This window comes from Cherax quadricarinatus, chromosome 66, assembly GCF_038502225.1.
Source record: "Cherax quadricarinatus isolate ZL_2023a chromosome 66, ASM3850222v1, whole genome shotgun sequence".
Taxonomy (NCBI): Eukaryota; Metazoa; Arthropoda; class Malacostraca; order Decapoda; family Parastacidae; genus Cherax; species Cherax quadricarinatus.
In genome coordinates this window covers 17,033,544-17,054,573 of record NC_091357.1, presented here as the reverse complement: position 1 = coordinate 17,054,573, position 21,030 = coordinate 17,033,544, and the positions used below count along the sequence as shown (strand labels likewise).

The window sequence follows — 21,030 nt, the reverse complement described above, 5'->3', positions numbered from 1 at the left end:
AAAAAACGACTTGTATATAGGATTCGCTATTATCCACAGTTTTGGGTATACATGGTAGGTCTTGGAACGTATCCCCAATGGATACAGGGGGACTACTGTACTTTAAAAAATAACAATAATTTAAAATAGATGTATTATAATGATAATGTTATTTGTAGTTAAAACAGTTCACTTGATAAATAATGTCTAAAGTTTCCTTTCCAAATTGGGAGTTATTTGTAAATTGTTCCGGCACTTATATGACTTGCTGTAATTAATAACAACTAAATTGGCGTCAATTTAAATATGATAGTAAAACATTTTTATTTTATTGATAATATTGTTTTATTTCTGTTTTAGGTCTTCACTACAGAGTTGATTGATGGTATTCCAGTGGACCACTGTATCGATATGGATCAAGAAACAAGAAATTTTATATGTGAGAACATACTTGGCTTGTGTCTTTTAGAGCTATTTCGCTTTGGCTTCATGCAAACTGATCCAAACTGGTCCAACTTTTTCTATAATGCAGAAACAGAGCAGGTATATGCAACATACAATTTATTATTACAGTGAAACCTCGGTTTTCGTGTGCCCTAGTCTGTATGTAAAACTACTAGTTATTCTCCATAAAATGTATTTTTTGTTTATATTTCCCAAAAGAAAAACATAAATCCAATTAATCCATTCCAGAAACTCAAAAAATATTAAGAAAAAGTACATTTTATAGAGAATAACTATAGTTTTACATACAGACTAGGGCATATGAAAACTGAGGTTCCACTGTATTTGATTTTTACATGGTTTAATGCTGGAAAATCTGTACAACTAATGTTGAGGTGAAGTACAGTATTTAAGAATTTAGTATTTTATTTTCCTTTAACAAGAAAATTATTTTTAAATACAGTACACTATTAGGGATCACATCCTCTCCTTTGCTTATCTAATTTTCACTGTGGTGGTGCTTATTTATCTAACTACTGAATATTTAGTGTTAGGTAAATGGACACAGATGCAACTAATGTGACATTTTATTGAGGCAATGTTTCACTGTCCAGGAGCTTTGACAAAGCCGGACAGTGAAATGTTGCCACAATAAAATGTCCCAATAGTTGCATCTGTGTCCATTTACCTAACATTTTGTCAGTAATTCTACCATTATTACTGAATCTTTAGTGTTAGACAAAATACTCACCTGGTAAGTCATGTACAATATGCTGTGCAGACAAAGGATTTACTATACTCATTATGTATTATAATTTATAATGTATTAACAGGACATATGACTATAACTATTAGTGTGGATCAGGCATTTTACAGTTATTTCTAATAGTATAAGTATGCATGGCAGTCATAAGTTTATGAAATTATAATAAAGTTGGTAGAATTACCAACAATATGTAAAGTAAAAGGACACAAGTGCAACTAATGTGACATTTTATTGTGGCAACGTTTCGCTCTCCAGGAGCTGTGTCAAGCCGTTACAAACAGTACGTGGACACAGAGGGTATATATAGGCACAGAGTGAGGTGCAATACTAGAGGTAGTAGTAGTAGTAGTAGTAGTAGTAATACAATATGGTAGAGCAATTAACTCGTACATGAGTAAAAGGATATAAAAGCTATTACTTGGGTAACATAAAAATAGGTTAGACAAATATAGACTGGATAGAGAAGGCCTGTTTCAGTGTTCACTCTCTGTAATGTGATTTGTGTAGTATTAACAGGAGAGACTATGTGATGGCAGGGTTTACTGTTTTCAGGAGGATTCTTGCTAAGACTTCAGAGATGATGAAGCTGCCTTTGTTTTGTTTAAATTGTATTCGAAACAGCGATTAGTGCTGACTCGAGGCACTTGCGCCTGCGGAAGTTAGTTTCTTTGATCACTAATTGGGTGTCCCTGAATTTCATGAGATGATTGGTGGAATTTCGGTGTTGTACACAAGCGTTGTTCAAGTTATCGTTCCTACATGCGTAAATGTGTTCATTGCGGCGGGTGTTGAGGTTTTTTGCTGTTTCACCTACATAAATCTTGTCGCAGCCTCCACAGGGTATAGTGTAAACCCCTGCATTGACTGGTTCGTGGTGCTTTGATTTTGTCCTGGTCAGATCCTTTATTGAAGTGCTGGAAGCGATGGTGACTCTGGTGTTAGCTTGTGAAAGTACTTTAGAAACGTTCAGTGCAACCTGGCTGTTGGGAAGAATTATAACTTTGTTAGGAGTGGTGTTGGTGAGTGGAGAATTAATGATCTGAAGAGCTCTTTTCTTGCAGTCTTTGATGAAAAAGGAAGGAAAATGTAACTCAGTGTAGGTTTGGTGAATGTATGTGCATTCCTCATCAAGAAACTCAGGACTACAAATTCTGTACGCTCTTAGGAAAAACCCAACGATGATGCCTCTTTTGGTCTTAGTATCTTGACTGGAATAGAAGTGTGTGAGATCATTTTTATTGGTAGGTTTCTGATAGACTTGAAATCTTAGGTTGTTGTCTACTTTGTGAATGAGGACGCCGAGGAAAGGTAGCTTGTCATTGGACTCTTCTTCTAGTGTAAACTGGATCGCCGGTTCAACTGCATTGAGCCTTGCCTGAAGATTCCGTACATCAAAACATTTGGGAGTTATTATGAGGACGTCGTCCACGTAACGTAACCAAGTGACGCTTGAAGGGATGATGTTGGCGAAGTGTTCGGACTCTAGGTGTTCCATGTATAAGTTGGCTAGGACGGCACTGATGGGGGACCCCATTCCCATGCCGTAGGTTTTTTTGTAGAGCCTATTATTGAAAGAAACACAGTTGAAATTAACACAGAGTTCAATCAAGTCAACAAAATCTCCAGGAGGTAGAGGAAGATTAAGGTCCTGATTGACTTTGTGTCATAGAACCTCGATGGCTTTAGTGGTAGGTACTTTTGTGAAGAGGGAAGTCACGTCCAAACTACAGTACTTAGTTTTTTGTTATGGATGGAGAGGTTTCGGATGCGGTTGAGAAGGTTGCCTGAGTGTTTAAGATGAGTGGGGCTGATGGTCCCCAGAAGGCAGGAAAGATGTTTGGCAAGAACTCCGGCTAGTTTGTGTGAAGCACTGCCTATACCTGACGTGATTGGTCTGAGAGGAATATTGTCTTTATGGGTCTTGGGTAAACCATACATGTGTGCTGGTTTAGGGTTGCTGGGTAACAGGTATAGAAATTTCTTCCCTTCTCTAGTGCATTTGAATATTTGTCTGGTTTTGTATAGAAAGTCTTTGGTGAATGTCTCCCACTGTTGAGTGCTGATGGGTTCGTATGTAGACTGATCACTCAAAAGGTCCATCCGTAACAAAAAACTAAGTAGTTTGGACATGACTTCCCTCTTCACAAAAGAACCTACCACTAAAGCTATCGAGGTTCTACGACACAAAGTCAATCTGGACCTTAATCTTCCTCTACCTCCCGGAGATTTTGTTGATTTGATTGAACTCTGTGTTAATTTCAACACTGTTTTTCTTTCAATAATAGGCTCTACAAACAAACCTACGTCATGGGAATGGGGTCCCCCATCAGTGCCGTCCTAGCCAACTTATACATGGAACACCTAGAGTCCGAACACTTCGCCAACATCATCCCTTCAAGTGGCACTTGGTTACGTTACGTGGACGACGTCCTATAAATAACTCCCAAACGTTTTGATGTATGGAATCTTCAGGCAAGGCTCAATGCAGTTGAACCAGCGATCCAGTTTACACTAGAAGAAGAGTCCAATGACAAGCTACCTTTCCTCGGCGTCCTCATTCACAAAGTAGACAACAACCTAAGATTTCAAGTCTATCGGAAACCTACCAATAAAAATGATCTCACACACTTCTATTCCAGTCAAGATACTAAGACCAAAAGAGGCATCATCGTTGGGTTTTTCCTAAGAGCGTATCGAATTTGTAGTCCTGAGTTTCTTGACGAGGAATGCACATACATTCACCGAGTTACATTTTCCTTCCTTTTTCATCAAAGACTGCAAGAAAAGAGCTCTTCAGATCATTAATTCTCCACGCACCAACACCACTCCTAACAAAGTTATAATTCTTCCCAACAGCCAGGTTGCACTAAACGTTTCTAAAATACTTTTACAAGCTAACACCAGAGTTACCATCGTTTCCAGCACTTCAATAAAGGATCTGACCAGGACAAAATCAAAGCACCACGAACCAGTCAATGCAGGGGTTTACACTATACCCTGTGGAGGCTGCGACAAGATTTATGTAGGTGAAACAGCAAGAAACCTCGACACCTGCCGCAATGAACACATTTACGCATGTAGGAACGATAACTTGAACAACGCCTGTGTACAACACCGAAATTCCACTAATCATCTCATGAAATTCAGGGACACCCAATTAGTGATCATAGAAACTAACTTCTGCAGGCGCAAGTGCCTCGAGTCAGCACTAATCGCTGTTTCGAATACAATTAAATAAAACAAAGGCAGCTTCACCATCTCTGAAGTCTTAGCAAGAATCCTCCTGAAAACAGTAAACCCTGCCATCACATAGTCTCTCCTGTTAATACTACACAAAGCATATTACAGAGTGTGAACACTGAAACAGGCCTTCTCTATCCAGTCTATATTTGTCTAACCTATTTTTATGTTGCCCAAGTAATAGCTTTTATATCCTTTTACTCATGTACGAGTTAATTGCTCTACCATATTGTATTACTACTACTACTACAACTTATGTCACTACTACTACTACTACCTCTAGTATTGCACCTCACTCTGTGCCTATATATACCCTCTGTGTCCATGTACTGTTTGTAACGGCTTGACAAAGCTCCTGGAGAGCGAAACGTTGCCACAATAAAATGTCACATTAGTTACACTTGTGTCCTTTTACTTTACATAATGAAATTATGTCTGTGAAGCTGTTAACATCAAATCTACATATCTCCACAGGTAGCACTTCTGGACTTTGGTGCATGTCGGGATTATAGTAAAGATTTTGTTGACAAGTATATTCACTTAATTCATGGTGCAGCTATAAAGGATCATGAAAAAGTTCTTCATTACTCACAGGAGCTTGGCTTCCTAACAGGATGTGAGGCAAAGGTAAGTTGAGTTGATTCTCTGTCCATGTTAGTCTCCTCATGTAGTGGAGGAAAGGAGGGGTAGCGGTTGTCCTAGGAAAGGATGGAGGGTGCTCTGTGGCCTGGTGTCTAAAGTTCTCACTTCACACAGCGAGGGTCTGAGTTAGATTCCTGGCAAGGGTAGAAACATTGGGCGAGTTTCCTTACACCGGTTGTCTATGCTCCCCATCAGTAAAATGGGTACCTGGGTGTTAGTTGACTGGTGTGGGTTGCATCCTGGTACAAAACTGATCTAATTTGCTCAAAATGGTCTGCATAACAAGCAGCTTTCTATACAGTATGTCATTGATGTCAGCTAGGCCTGTATACCTTGTACATGTACTTGTAAAAATAAAGATATTATTATATTATAGGGAGGGGGTAAAAGAGGTCTTGTGTGCAAGGGGTTTGGACATACAGCAGGCATGTGTGAGCATGTTAGATAGGAGTGAGTGGAGACCAGTGGTTTTTGGAACTTGCCAAGCTGTTGGAGTGTGAGCAGGGTAATATTTTGTGAAGGGATTCAGGCAAACCAGTTAGCTGGACTCGAGTCCTAGAGGTGAGAAGTACAATGCCTGCACTTTGAAGGAAGAGTTTGGGATATTTGCTACTTGGAGAGATATCTGAGCTGTCATATCTGTGTGCCTCTGCAAAGACAGTGATTATGTGTGAGTGATGGTGAAAGTGTTTCGTTTTTGGGTCACCCTGCTTCGGTGGGAGATGGCCAGTGTGTTAAAAAAAATAATAGAAAAAATGCTGATATATTGGGCAAACAGGATAGCATATTTAGCTGGATATAAACTTTTGAAGAATTCAAGAGATTATTGAAAGTCTGGCAGTGCTGATACATTAAAGTAAGTAATAAAGGAAAGGTATTTATTTCCTATATGACATCAAAAAAAAAAAGACATCAGCTACTTCCGGTGCCCCGGTGGCCTGGTGGCTAAAGCTCCCGCTTCACACACGGAGGGCCCGGGCTCGATTCCTGGCTGGTGGAAACATTCCGACATTTCCTTACACCTGTTGTCCTGTTCACCTAGCAGCAAATAGGTACCTGGGTGTTAGTCGACTGGTGTGGGTCGCATCCTGGGGGACAAGATTAAGGACCCCAATGGAAATAAGTTAGACAGTCCTCGATGACGCACTGACTTTCTTGGGTTATCCTGGGTGGCTAACCCCCCGGGGTTAAAAATCCGAACGAAATCTTATCTTATCTTACTCTTATGTCACACTACACATACATGTACATGTTTATGTATACACACTCATCTGAGTTTTCTTTGATTTTATCTTAATAGTTCTTGTTCTTATTACTTTTCCTTTCATATCAACGGGGAAGTGGAATAAGAATCTTTCCTCTGTAAGCCAAGTGTGTTGTAAAAGTCAACTACAATGCCAGGAGCAATGGGCTAGTAACCCCTTTTCCCGTATAGCCTACTAAAAAGAAAATTAATATACATTTATTTAATTATTGTCATATCTGAGCACTCCAGCAAAACACAAAGATTATGTATAAGTGATGGTGAAAGTGTTGAATGATGATGAAAGTTTTTTCTTCTCGTTCTTTTTGGGTTTTTCTTTCTTTTTGGGTCACCCTGCCTCAGTGGGAAATGGCCTACATATTAAAAAAAAAAATGACAGCAGCAGTACAGGACCTTGTTATTTCCTGGAGCTTAATATTTTTGAGGTAGTACCCACATACAGGTTTTGCAACCTACCAACACACATTTAAAAATCAATAATTTTTTAAAATGTAACCATCCTTTGTACTATTGTTTTCTGTACAAACTCATTTTTAAGTTGAAACACTAGGAATGCAACTCTTTGGAAGCAGAGGACCAGCTGTATATCATCTTTCCCAGGTATTTATACATTATGTGCTAACCTCATATGCCAAGAAAATATAGATTTGCAACATTTATGAGAAATGTATGATCTGATGTGTTCTTTTACTAATTGACAAAAGTGAATTACTGTACTCTTAATTTTTTTTTTTTTTTTTTTTTTTTAAACAAGTCGGCCGTCTCCCACCGAGGCAGGGTGACCCAAAAAAGAAAGAAAATCCCCAAAAAGAAAATACTTTCATCATCATTCAACACTTTCACCACACTCGCACATTATCACTGTTTTTGCAGAGGTGCTCAGAATACAACAGTCTAGAAGCATAAACATATAAAGATACACAACATATCCCTCCAAACTGCCAATATCCCAAACCCCTCCTTTAAAGTGCAGGCATTGTACTTCCCATTTCCAGGACTCAAGTCCGACTATATGAAAATAACTCTTAATATTCATAGTAAAATACAGTATAGGTAAAAATTTACTATAATACACTTCTTTTAGAGATTTTATGGATTTTTTTCTTATATGGATATTAACAAACATTATGATCATTTATTCACTTAAATAATTGTCAGATCAACACAATATAGGGATTAAATCAAAATTAAATTGTTAATGGATAAATAATTAAATAAATGAATAAATAATCTCTTATGCCAGCACTTCTGGAAAGATGGTGCTTAAATGAATGACGGTGAATGTGTTTTTTTTCCTTTGAGATACCTTGCGCTGGTGAAAGATGGCCATTGAGCCAATAAGTGATTGAATAAATGACGATGAAAGTGTTTCTTTTTTTTTGGGGTCACCCTACCTCAGTGGGAGATGGCCATTGTTAAAATATATATATACACAGTACATACATATATTTGTGTATAAATTATTATAATTAAATTAATATTAAGCAATTATTATTATTATAATCAAAAAGAAGCGCTAAGCCACAAGGGCTATACAGCAATATTAAGCAAAAGAATATAACAATATTGTGTCTAATAATTTTGAATGCACTGCATATTTCTCTTGTTGATATCTGAATAATTGAAAATTTCTTTAATATCTCATTTTTCTTGGACATATATACGTGCACATGTGTCTTATTGAAGGAAGTTAATAACTAGTTAGACATAGAGAGTTATTAGGAAAATAAGTTACCTATTCAAGTATTAATAGAGTTGCACCGTAAAAGAGAAATAGTCATAAGAAAAAAGTTTCATGGGCTCTTTACAATTATGTGAATTTCAGAAGAAAACTGAACATTGTACAAGTATGAAAACTGATGAGCTTGAAAATTGGACACATATGCAACATCTGCGTATCCTTATTGTAGACATTTCGCCATCCAGTGGCTTTATCAGTGTTGCATATACGTATGTCTAATTTTCATCTTGTTGGTGCAGTATTGTATACCAGTCATGTACAATTAATGAGCTTGCCAACATTAGAAATTCACCAGAAATGGGAACCCAAACTTAATGTTATGGAGAATGCCACTGATGTTGCAAAATGTACAGTAATCAAGCTTCCCATTTTTTCTATACATGTATACTGTAGTACAAATGGTATCATATAGTGCAGTCAGAAAGCAAAAATTATCATTGAAAGTACATGTATTAAACTCATACAAAGTACTCTAATATATGGTATTACTTGTATTGGAGAGGTGCCACCTGCTCTATTTATGCCCATAAAGAATAATAGCTTATGATGAAGTTAAAAATTTAATTTATTCCAGTCATTGCGAAATGCTTTGAATATATCCGAGTCATAATTACCCAATAAAAAAGTATTATTATATTTTTACCTCGGCAGTAGGACATATTTTTAACCTAATTATTGCAAATATTGTTAGTGGTCATGCTAAGCCATTATTGCATATAACCATATTTTTCTTTTTTTAACTCATTGTCCATTTCTCACTGAGGCAAGGTGACACGAAAAAGTAGAAACTGAAGTGTTTATTCTTTTTACATTTAGTAATTTATAAAGGAGAAGGGGTTACTTGCCCTTTGCTCCCGGCATTTTAGTCGCCTCTTATGACACACATGGCTTACGGAGGATTCTTTTCCACTTCCCCATGGAGTATAATGATATATCTTCTTCCAACAAACAGGCTGCATCCCACTGAGGCAGGGTGACCCAAAAAGAAAAAAAAAAAGTATAACGATATATGTAAAACATTAAAATATTGAATTAGATTTTTAATGTATTTTTTAACATTGCTTATGAAAGTGCTTTTTCCTTCCACAGGTAATGGAAGAAGCGCATGTGGATGCTATCATGATACTGGGTGAAGCATTCCAAGAAGATAAGCCTTTTCATTTTGGAAACCAAGACACCACATACAGAATTCAGCATCTGGTTCCTGTTATGCTTTCCCATCGCATGTGCGCTCCACCTGAAGAATCATACTCCCTTCATCGTAAAATGTCAGGGGTTTTCCTTCTCTGTGCAAAATTAAATGGAATTGTTAAATGTTATTCAATGTTCCAAGAAGTTTTCAGCAGTTACAAGTTTGGAGGGACATGGGAAGACTTTCATGCTGGCAAGTTATGATCATAATTATGTAAGATATTAACCAGTAGCATTACTGTTAAAAGGAAATTTTTTGAGAGGAAAAATAAGAAGCATTTAAACAAACTGCAGGAAATTATGAAGTAGAGATATAATAATGTTGCAAATTTAGTTTAGTAAAGTTGCTCAAGAATGCTGCTCAGTTAATGGAGTAGATAATATAAATAGTTATTAGGATGCATATGAAATAAGCAATACAGATCATGTAATTTCTCAGCTACTGCTGATCTTGGTGGACTCATTTTTAAGAATTTTCACTATTATAGCTCTGCAGTATAAATTATACTCGTGCAGTAGAATTAACCCTTTCAGGATCCGTCACGTAGATCTACGGCTTTACGTTCAGGGTCCAAACCGTAGATCTACGTCATGAGCTCGGCTCACTCTGATAAACTGTGAGTGGTACATTTGGGCCCAGATATGAGAGAATACATCTATGTGGTATGTGTGCACTACATAAAACAGATCCTGCAGCACACTGTGTATAATGAGAGAAAAAAAACTGAAATCATGATTTTTCGATTAAAACAGCGACTTTGCAGTGTTTTTCGTATGTTTTTTATGGTTGTATTTGCGATTTCTTGGTCTCATTTGATAGAATGGAAGACATATTACAGAAATAGAGATGATTTTGATTGGTTTTAGCACTAGAAATGGCTTGAAACTGAGCTCAAAGCAGCAGAAATGTTAAATTTTTGCCAATATTCAAGAGTAAACAAACGACCTCACACGTCAAATACACGCCAGCTGGTGGGTCTAATATGCATTCACAAATATAGTGATGATATTTATACAATTATTACAGTATTGCATAACAGTAAATCTTCTATTTTTTGGTGTGAATAAAAATTCATTGTGTGAATAAAAAATCAAAATGGAATTTATTTGTAAAGCCTCAAAACATAACTAATGAACAGAGAAAATGTTAGTTTAGTTCCAGGAATACCTACATTGTTTATTCTGGACCCTATTTTGAAATTGGAATATTTTGAACTTTGTGTTAAATTGGCCAAATTAACAATTTCCGATCACTTTAATTTGTAGTTGAAACAGTTGACTTGGCGATTTCTTGTGCTCAGTCGATAGAATAGAAGTAATACTAGTGAAATAGCTAAGAATTTGGTTGACTGGAATAATGTAATTGGCCTAAAATGGGAGTCGAAGTCGGCAAAATCGCCGATTCATAAATATCGCTGACACATGAAAATTCGCGAGAGCATAATTTCGTCAATTTTCCATCAAATTTCGTACTTTTTGTTTTATTACCTTCACAAAAAGATTCTCTACCATTTCATAAGAAAAATAACAAATTCTTTTTTTGAAAATTCTTGGACACTGGGGCACCACTTCAGATTTGGGCCTTGGACCCTGAAGGGGTTAATGATCTTATGAAATCAGCAGAACCATCATAGGAATAATTTCAGAAGTGATGAACCTGAGGCATTTGTCAAAGACTAGTAGATTGGTGAATCTGTGTGAAGCTACCATCACCATTTAAAGGAAAACTTTATTAGCTTTGCTGTATACATATATCCAGATGTCCCATTACAACAAAAATCCTGGCAATTTGTAAAATGTTTTCTAGCAGACTTGCTGAACATGTTGGACTTGACTGTATAGAGCAATGTAAAAAATCCAAGCAAGCTAATAGAAGTATAGAATAAATCCTTATAGTAATTTGTAAACACAAGAAGATAGTAGTAATATATATTTTTTTTTTTACATGATAAATTCAATATACATAAAAATGATGAGGAATTCTTACTAGGAGCAATAGTAATATAATAAAATGCTTGCACAGAACAATGTACATAGTTACAATGTTCAGCTCTGTGTTGTGGTGCTAATGAGACATGTTTGCTGCAGATAATTAATATTTCATTGAATCTGAGATGAGAACACGTCACTGAATTTTTTTAGTCTATAATGTGTATCAGGTACAGAGATGCAATACTATGTATTGTGTTTATAAGGCTAAATTGCTTGAAAATTTTAAAATACAAATGTACGTAATTACTCAGATAAGTTTTTTTTAGACCCAATATTTTGGTAGAAAGTAAAGGGGCTACTTGTATACCTTTTGAAATTCTTGTATATTGTACATCTCTACTCAACATTTAAATACCTACCTCTTGGATGTATCAAAACCAAAACTGCACTCGCTACCCATATTATTATTGTAGTGTTACCCTCTTTCATAGCAGTTTTATTATTATTTTTTTTTCCCAACAAGTTGGCCATCTTCCACTGAGGCAGGGTGACTCAAAAAGAAAGAAAATTCCCCAAAACAAAATACTTTCATCATTCAACTCTTTCACCTCACTCAAACATAATCACTGTTTTTGCAGAGGTGCTCAGAACACAACAGCTTAGAAGCATATACGTATAAAGATGCACAACATATCCCTCCAAACTGCCAATATCCCGAACCCCTCCTTTAAAGTGCAGGCATTGTACTTCCCATTTCCAGGACTCAAGTCCGGCTATATAAAAATAACCGGTTTCCCTGAATCCCTTCACTAAATATTACCCTGCTCACACTCCAACATATTGTCAGGTCCCAAATACCATTCGTCTCCATTCACTCCTATCGAACACATTCACACACGCCTGCTGGAAGTCCAAGCCCCTTGCCCACAAAACCTCCCTTACCCCCTTCCAACCTTTTCGAGGACAACCCCTACCCCGCCTTCCTTCCCCTACAGATTTAAATGCTCTCCATGTCATTCTACTTTGACCCATTCTCTTTAAATGACCAAACCACCTCAACAACCCCTCTTCAGCCCTCTGACTAATACTTTTATTAACTCCACATCTTCTCATAATTTCCACACTCCGAATTTTCTGCATAATATTTACACCACACATTGCCCTTAGACAGGACATCTCCACTGCTTCCAACCGCCTCCTCACTGCTGCATTCACAACCCAAGCTTCACACCCATATAAGTGTTGGTACTACTATACTTTCATACATTCCCTTCTTTGCCTCCATAGATAATGTTTTTTGTCTCCACTCACCTTTTTTCCCCTCATCAATTCTATGATTAACCTCATCCTTCATAAATCCATCCGCTGACACGTCAATTCCCAAGTATCTGAAAACATTCACTTCTTCCATACTCCTCCTCCCCAATTTGATATCCAATTTTATCATTTGATACCCTCATCACCTTACTCTTTTCTATGTTCACTTTCAACTTTCTACCTTTACACACACTCCCAAACTCATCCACTAACCTTTGCAATTTTTCTTTAGAATCTCCCATAAGCACAGTATCATCAGCAAAAAGCAACTGTGTCAATTCCCATTCTGTATATGATTCCCCACCCCCCTCTCCTGAACACCCTAGCATTTACTTCTTTTACAAACCCATCTATAAATATATTAAACAACCATGGTGATGTTACACATCCCTGTCTAAGACCTACTTTTACCGGGAAGTAGTCTCCCTCTCTTCTACACACCCTAACCTGAGCCTCACTATCCTCATAAAAACTCTTTACAGCATTTAGTAACTTACCACTTATTCCATATACTACTGTACTTGCAACATCTGCCACATTGCTCCCCTATCCACTCTATCATATGCCTTTTCTAAATCCATAAATGCAATAAAAACTTCCCTATCTTTATCCTTTATCTAAATACTGTTCACATATATGCTTCAATGTAAACACTTGATCTACACATCCCCTACATACTCTAAAACCTCCTTGCTCATCCGCAATCCTACATTCTGTCTTACCCCTAATTCTTTCAATTATAACCCTACCGTACACTCTTCCTGGTACTGTATACTCAGTAAACTTATTCCTCTATAATTTTTACAATCTCTTTTGTCCCCCTTCCCTTTACATAAAGGAACTACACATGTGCTCTGCCAATCTCTAGGTACCTTCCCCTCTTTCATACATTTATTAAACAAAAATACCAACCACTCCAACACTATATTCCCCCCTGCTTTTAACATTTCTGTCATGATCCCATCAGTTCCAGCTGCTTTACCCCCTTTCATTTTACGTAATGCCTCACGCATCTCCCCCACACTCACATCCTGTTCTTCTTCACTCCTAAAAGATGTTATACCTCCCTGTCCAGTGCATGAAATTACCGCCTCCCTTTCTTCGTCGACATTTAAAAGCTCCTCAAAATATTCTCGCCATCTACCAAAACCTCCCTCTCTCCCTCTACTAACTCCCCTACTCTGTTATTATTATTATTATAATTACAAAATGCTCTCAACCCATATGGGTCACAAACCACCAAAAGGCTGAGGGAAGCTATTGCCTAAGGGAAGTAGTGTAATGGATAAACTTGGGGTCAGCAAGGAAAGCTAGATTTAACACAATAAATCTGTTTCAATGAAAAATCATAGTGCTTTTGTAGGGCTTTCTGAAAGGACAGCAAGCAATGCAAGAGTGGCTAGGAGCTGAAAGACAGATCGAAAATGAATCCTACATGCTCTTTGGTAAATGGAACAATTATATAAAAGGTGTTTGTCAATGAAATGCAAGTTGCACAAAGTGGTGCCAGGTGCCTCTCCATGTGATAGTTGTGTGCCAAGTCCTGATGGCTAATGCATAAGCATGCAAGAACTGTTTCTTAAACACAAGAGTGATGAAAAAATCAACCAAGAAGCCAGCTATTTTAATCAAGAACAACTTGTTTGCTAACTGGGACCAATGTTGTTGCCATCGCTCCCAGATGCTCTAAGACAAAACTAGAAAGTAGTCAGAATAATGTATATTCTTATGAGAGATAGACAGGTCCTGGGCTGCTGAACTTGCAGTAGAATCTGCAAGTCTGTTACCCTGGATACCATAACTAGAGACCCAGCAAAAGGTGACATCTTTGTTTACTGAAGAGACAATACAGCTAGCATTGAATGCAAAGATGATGGGATACGAGGAGTTGATGGTTTAAGTAGCTTGCAATGCACATCAAGAGTCAGAGACTACAACAAATGGAGAAGCAGGAAGAGTAGAAATGAGGATGATGGCTGCAAGAAGTGCACATGAAAATACTCGATAAATCTTGTTAAGCATACCTATATTACACTCTGGAAAATAAGGTGCATATCCTACACCATCAAAGGATTAAGATCCATTGGTGTACACAACAGTATGCTAGTGCAACTAAAAATGGTCAAAAAAAAAAAGGGGGGGGGGGGGAGTGCATGTCCATAGCAAAGATACAAGACTTTGGAGAAAAGGAGGAATATTCATGAATCATCAGCACTTTCCAAAGAGGCATATGTATTTTTTTTTTAACCAGTCAGCCATCTCCCACTGAGGCAGGGTGACCCAAAAAGCAAGAAAATCACCAAAAAGAAAATACTTTCATTATCATTCAACACTTTCACCTCACTCATACATAATCGTTGTTTTTGCAGACACACCCAGATACAACAGTTTAGAAGCATATACAAAAATATATAACATATCCCTCCAAACTGCCAATATCCCAAACCACTTCTTTAAAGTGCAGGCATTGTACTTTCCATTTCCAGTACTCAAGTCATGCTATATAAAAATAACCGGTTTCCCTGAATCCCCTCACTAAATATTACCCTGCTCACACTCCAACAGCTTGTCAGGTCCCAAAAACCATTTGTCTCCATTCACTCCTATTTAACACGCTCACACATGCTTGCTGGAAGTCCAAGCCCCTCGCCCACAAAACCTCCTTTACCCTCTCCCTGCCTTCCTTCCCCTACAGATTTATACACTCTCCATGTAATTCTACTTTGATCCATTCTCTCTAAATGACCAAACCACCTAATAACCCCTCTTCAGCCCTCTGACTAATACTTTTATAAACTCCACACCTAATTTCCACACTCCAAATTTTCTGCATAATATTTACACCACACATTGCCCTTAGACAGGACATCTCCACTGCCTCCAACCTCCTCTTTGCTGCACAGCATTCACAACCCAAGCTTCACACCCATATAAGAGTGTTGGTACCACTATATGCTTTCATACATTCTCTTCGTTGCCTCCATAGATAACGTTTTTGTCTTCACATGTACCTCAATGCACCACCCACCTTTTTTCCTCATCAATTCTATGGTTAACCTCATCCTTCATAAGCCCATCCACTGACACGTCAACTCCCAAATATCTGAAAACATTCACTTCTTCCATACACCTCCTCTCCAATTTGATAACCAATTTTTCTTTATCTAAATCATTTGACACCCTCATCACCTTACTCTTATCTATGTTCACTTTCAACTTTCTACCTTTACACACACTCCCAAATTCGTCCACTAACCTTTGCAACTTTACTTTAGAATCTCCCATAAGCACAGTACCATCAGGAAAAAGTAACTGTGTCAACTCCCATTTTGTATTTGATTTCCCATAATTTAATCCCCCCCCTCTCTCCCGAACACCCTAGCATTTACTTCTTTTACAACCCCATCTATAAATATATTAAACAACCATGGTGACATTACACATCCCTGTCTAAGACCTACTTTTACTGGGAAGTCTCCCTCTCTTCTACACACCCTAACCTGAGCCTCACTATCCCCATAAAAACTCTTTACAGCATTTAGTAACTTACCACCTATTCCATATACTTGCAACATCTGCCACATTGCTCTCCTATCCACTCTATCATATGCCTTTTTCTAAATCCATAAATGCAATGAAAACTATCCTACCTTTATCTAAATACTGTTCACATATACATATAAATACTGTTCACATATACATATAAATACTGTTCACATATACATATGTTCAAACAGTATGATGACAGTCAAAATACAGTAATGTATATTGCTAGTATTTTTGTACACCAACTTTGAATATACAGTACTTTCCTTTAGCACTACTCATCACCCTTCCTAACTCTGCCTCAGTCATATTCTTCACCCTCCCTGGTCTCTGATCAATCATATTACACTTTTAGCACTGTATGACCCTAGTGGGTTTAGCGCTTATTTATGATTGTAATAATAGTATTCGTATGTTAAATATCACTGGCAGAGATATTGTAATGCCTTTTCCCTTGTTTGTTTTCTGCTACTCTGTCCCTGCAAGGGAGATGCTTTGTGCCAGTAGGGGCTCTCCATCCAAGGAATTGGAATTATCCTCCCCTACATGTTTAGCACTTCCCGTATTAAAATAAATCTAATGTTCTATGTTGTGATAGATACTCTAACATATAGCAGATTGTATGCAAATTAAAACATAATAGATAAAAAACATCATGCAGTGCCAGTGGGGGGCTAAAACTCCTAAAATTCCATTAGCACCTAAAGCCCCTCAAAATAATAATACTAATTCTAAATAATACATCTGGGCAAGTCCCCTAGCCACCCTCTTGTTACCAGATTGCTACCCTCCCCTTAGTCTCTCCTTTATTAAATTATTGGAACAGTGCTGAATGACCCTGGTGGGTTTAGCGCTTAGTTTTGATTATAATAATTAAACTACTGGAGCTGCCTCTGTGCACTATTTTTCTCAAGAAACTGCTTCCACAATATTTCCCCAACAATTAATTGGTTATGTTAGTTATTTTAAATACAAATTGGTACTCTCATGCCTTAGTCCAGTGCCATATGATGTACTTGATTATTTTTTTTTACCACTGGCCATCTACCACCAAGGTAGGTAATAATAATAATAATAATAATAATTTTGTTCCAGAATCTCTACCACCACGGTGCCCTCAACAACTCCCAGGCTGAGGGACTGATTACCTCATCTTTTTTATAGTTCTACTGTCTTCTAATTATGTCCTTGAATCTGTATTGATAAAGCCACTGGATGGCAAAACGTCTACAATAAAGATAACCAGATGTTGCACATGTGTCTTAACTTTCATCTTGTCGGTATTTTATACCTTTCTTGCACAATAATAAAACTCACTAAACAGCATCAACGGTGAGTGGCTAAGTCGCAGCCTCGCCAACACTGATATATTAGGTAAGGTTCGTTAGGAAACAATAGCCCTTGTGGTTTAGTTCTTCTTTTTGTATATAATAATAATCGTTAGGAAACAGGACAAGCATCTCCTGACGCAGGTCTAAGTCAGATAATGACCCGCCATTGGAGTTTTTGGTCATCTGACTAGGCCTTCTGCTGGCTTACTGGTCCTGATATGTTGATAAATAACAATTCCCACAACATAGAAGTATGTTACCTGCACATCACATAAATTTCAGACAATTTCTCTCATAAAATAAAGCCAAAGTGGGATAAGGAAATAAAGTACACAATGATCCGCCTTCCATTCACCCTGGATTTATACACCCTTTTTGTCAATACGTTTTGTTTACAAATCAGTTTTACAGGCTAAAAGCTGGTAACCTACTTAGTTCATTTGAAAGCCCACCCTTAAGATATAATACCACACCCTGGGGGCCCCCTCAAAGGAGATCCTTTGATGCTGATGAGGGGCTCTTGATCTAGGGAATTGGATCAGTGCTCCAATTCCCTGAATTAAGCCTGAATGCCTTCCATCCCTTCCCCCACATGCGCTATATAATTCCTACGGGTTTAGCGCTCGCCAGGATAATAACCACACACTGGGATGCAATCCACAACAGGCGACTAACACTCAGGTACCTACTTACTACATGGCCCGACGCTTTACGCTTCTGACTTGCCTCAGAATTTTACCCCCTACCATCTGCTGCTTGTCTTGCAACACTGCATAGCTCCTGAAGACACACGAGAGTGCGAAAGATCTTTAGCTAAAGCTTTCCATTCCCACGTGGCTTATTCTGCATTGTTAAGATCGCCTGTTTGCGATTGTACTGTAGTGGCTGTGAAGTTGAACCCATCTCCAGGCCGAGGGACTGACCACCACCAACTACTTCAAGGTTGATGTACTAATCACAATCTTTACATCCACTGCTTCTGCTGTCTCCATATTTGCAACCTCTAAATTCATGCAATTCTGGGGCCTTTTTCACCTCTTAATTTATGGTTAAATAAGTATTTATAAATTTATGTAACGTAACATAACTCTGTCTAGCCTTAGCTAACATAACTAAGCGTAACGTAACCTATGTAACTTATTACCCCTCCCCAAAATAGTATTTGTAGTTACAGGAACATAATAATCTGAAGCTGGGAACCTCGTAATTAAACAAATGTAGTAAAAAACGAGGTTATCTTGAAATATAACGATAACCTAATGAATAAACTATAAGAAAATAAATAAGAACATGAGGATATAAGAGAATTGATATATTTGCCTAACCTAATTTTAAAACAACCCAAATTGCTCATTTCAATGACACAACCTGACAGTCAGTTTGTTTAGCTAATCTAAAAGTACGATGCCACATTTAAAATGGGATTCTCTGACATGGCGGAGAAGCATTAGTGACCCAAGTGAGGCAGGCAGAGGGAGGTTCCAGTGTTGGTGTGAGCTGCCGGAGAGAAGCTACAGCGCGGGCTATGGACAAAGGCGGACAGAGGGCGAGGGGGTTTATAAAGGGAGGGCAGGATGATGCTCCGGATCCCCCATCCATCCATCCACCCAAGAGCGACTGAAAGCAGGTTAAGCAGTTCCAGTGAGGTTCCGAGTCAGTCTAGACAGAGAGGGTGAGGCTGGAAGATTGTTCCAGTGAAGCGCCCTGTCAGTCTGAAAAGAGAGTCTTGAAGACTGTTCCAGTGAGGCACTCAGTCAGTTTGGACAGAGGGTGAATCTTGAAGATTGTTCCAGTGAGGTGCTCAGTTTGGACAGAGAGGGTGAGGCTGGAAGACTGTTCCAGTGAGGTGCCGTCAGTCTGGACAGAGAGGGTGAGGCTGGAAGATTGTTCCAGTGAAGCGCCCTGTCAGTCTGAAAAGAGTCTTGAAGACTGTTCCAGTAAAGCGCTCAGTCATTTAGGACAGAGGGTGAGTCTTGAAGACTGTCCCAGTGAGGTGTTCAGTCAGTCTGGACAGAGAGGGTGAGGCTGGAAGATGTTCCAGTGAGGTGCCGAGTCAGTCTGGACAGAGAGGGTGAGGCTAGAAGACTGTACCCAATCTAAACGCTCTTCACCACCTTGATGCTGGTGAAGAGCTCTTAATCCATGGACATGGAGCTATCTTTCTCTTTGGATCGGAACTGATTGCCTACCATTCCGCAGGTGCTGTATGACCCTCCTGGGTTCAGCTAACTTTAATGATGTAATAATATTGGTCCAGTAAGAAACAAGAGTAACGTAACACAGTAAAACAATACAGAAACAGAACAGAAAATAACAAATTAAGTGACATAACTGAAGCAATTATAATTAAACAACGGTAACAAAGCTAACAATATACATAACAACAAAAAGGTTACAAAATAAATGTAGCCAAACACACTAAAACAAAAGAACAAAACAAGAATAAAAGCAATAAAACAGTAATAAAACTGCTTCCATTATCATCACCACTCCAACATAATCTCCACCACTGCCACTCCAACATAATCTCCACCACTGTCACTCCAACATAATCTCCACCACTGTCACTCCAACATAACCTCCAACACTGTCACTCCAACATAATCTCCACCACTGTCACTCCAACATAACCTCCACCACTGTCACTCCAACATAATCTCCACCACTGTCACTCCAACATAACCTCCACCACTGCCACTCCAACATAATCTCCACCACTGCCACTCCAACATAATCTCCACCACTGTCACTCCAACATAACCTCCACCACTGTCACTCCAACATAACCTCCACCACTGCCACTCCAACATAATCTCCACCACTGCCACTCCAACATAACCTCCACCACTGTCACTCCAACATAATCTCCACCACTGCCACTCCAACATAACCTCCACCACTGTCACTCCAACATAATCTCCACCACTGCCACTCCAACATAATCTCCACCACTGTCACTCCAACATAACCTCCACCACTGTCACTCCAACATAACCTCCACCACTGTCACTCCAACATAACCTCCACCACTGTCACTCCAACATAACCTCCACCACTGTCACTCCAACATAACCTCCACCACTGTCACTCCAACATAACCTCCACCACTGTCACTCCAACATAACCTCCACCACTGTCACTCCAACATAACCTCCACCACTGTCACTCCAACATAACCTCCTCCACTGTCAACTCCAATATAACCTCCACCACTGTCACTCCAACATAATCTCCACCACTGTCACTCCAACATAACCTCCACCACTGTCACTCCTGGAGTTTACCTGGAGAGAGTTCCGGGGGTCAACGCCCCCGCGGCCCGGTCTGTGACCAGGCCTCCTGGTGGATCAGAGCCTGATCAACCAGGCTGTTGCTGCTGGCTGCACGCAAACCAACATACGAGCCACAGCCCGGCTGATCCGGAACTGACTTTAGGTGCTTGTCCAGTGCCAGCTTGAAGACTGCCAGGGGTCTGTTGGTAATCCCCCTTATGTGTGCTGGGAGGCAGTTGAACAGTCTCGGGCCCCTGACACTTATTGTATGGTCTCTTAACGTGCTAGTGACACCCCTGCTTTTCATTGGGGGGATGGTGCATCGTCTGCCAAGTCTTTTGCTTTCGTAGTGAGTGATTTTCGTG

General features: G+C 38.8%; 1 protein-coding gene across 1 annotated transcript in view; it reads left to right on the top strand.

The window, feature by feature from the left end:
* The window catches only part of Coq8 (ubiquinone biosynthesis protein COQ8, mitochondrial), a 62,325-nt gene extending 52,423 nt beyond the window's left edge, over positions 1-9,902 (top strand). The window contains exons 9-11 of the mRNA XM_070099132.1: positions 340-522; positions 4,904-5,056; positions 9,166-9,902. Coding sequence (XP_069955233.1) covers positions 340-522; positions 4,904-5,056; positions 9,166-9,471 — 642 coding nt within the window. The 3' untranslated portion in view covers positions 9,472-9,902. The remainder of the gene's footprint in view (positions 1-339; positions 523-4,903; positions 5,057-9,165) is intronic.
* The last annotated feature ends 11,128 nt before the right edge of the window (positions 9,903-21,030 follow it).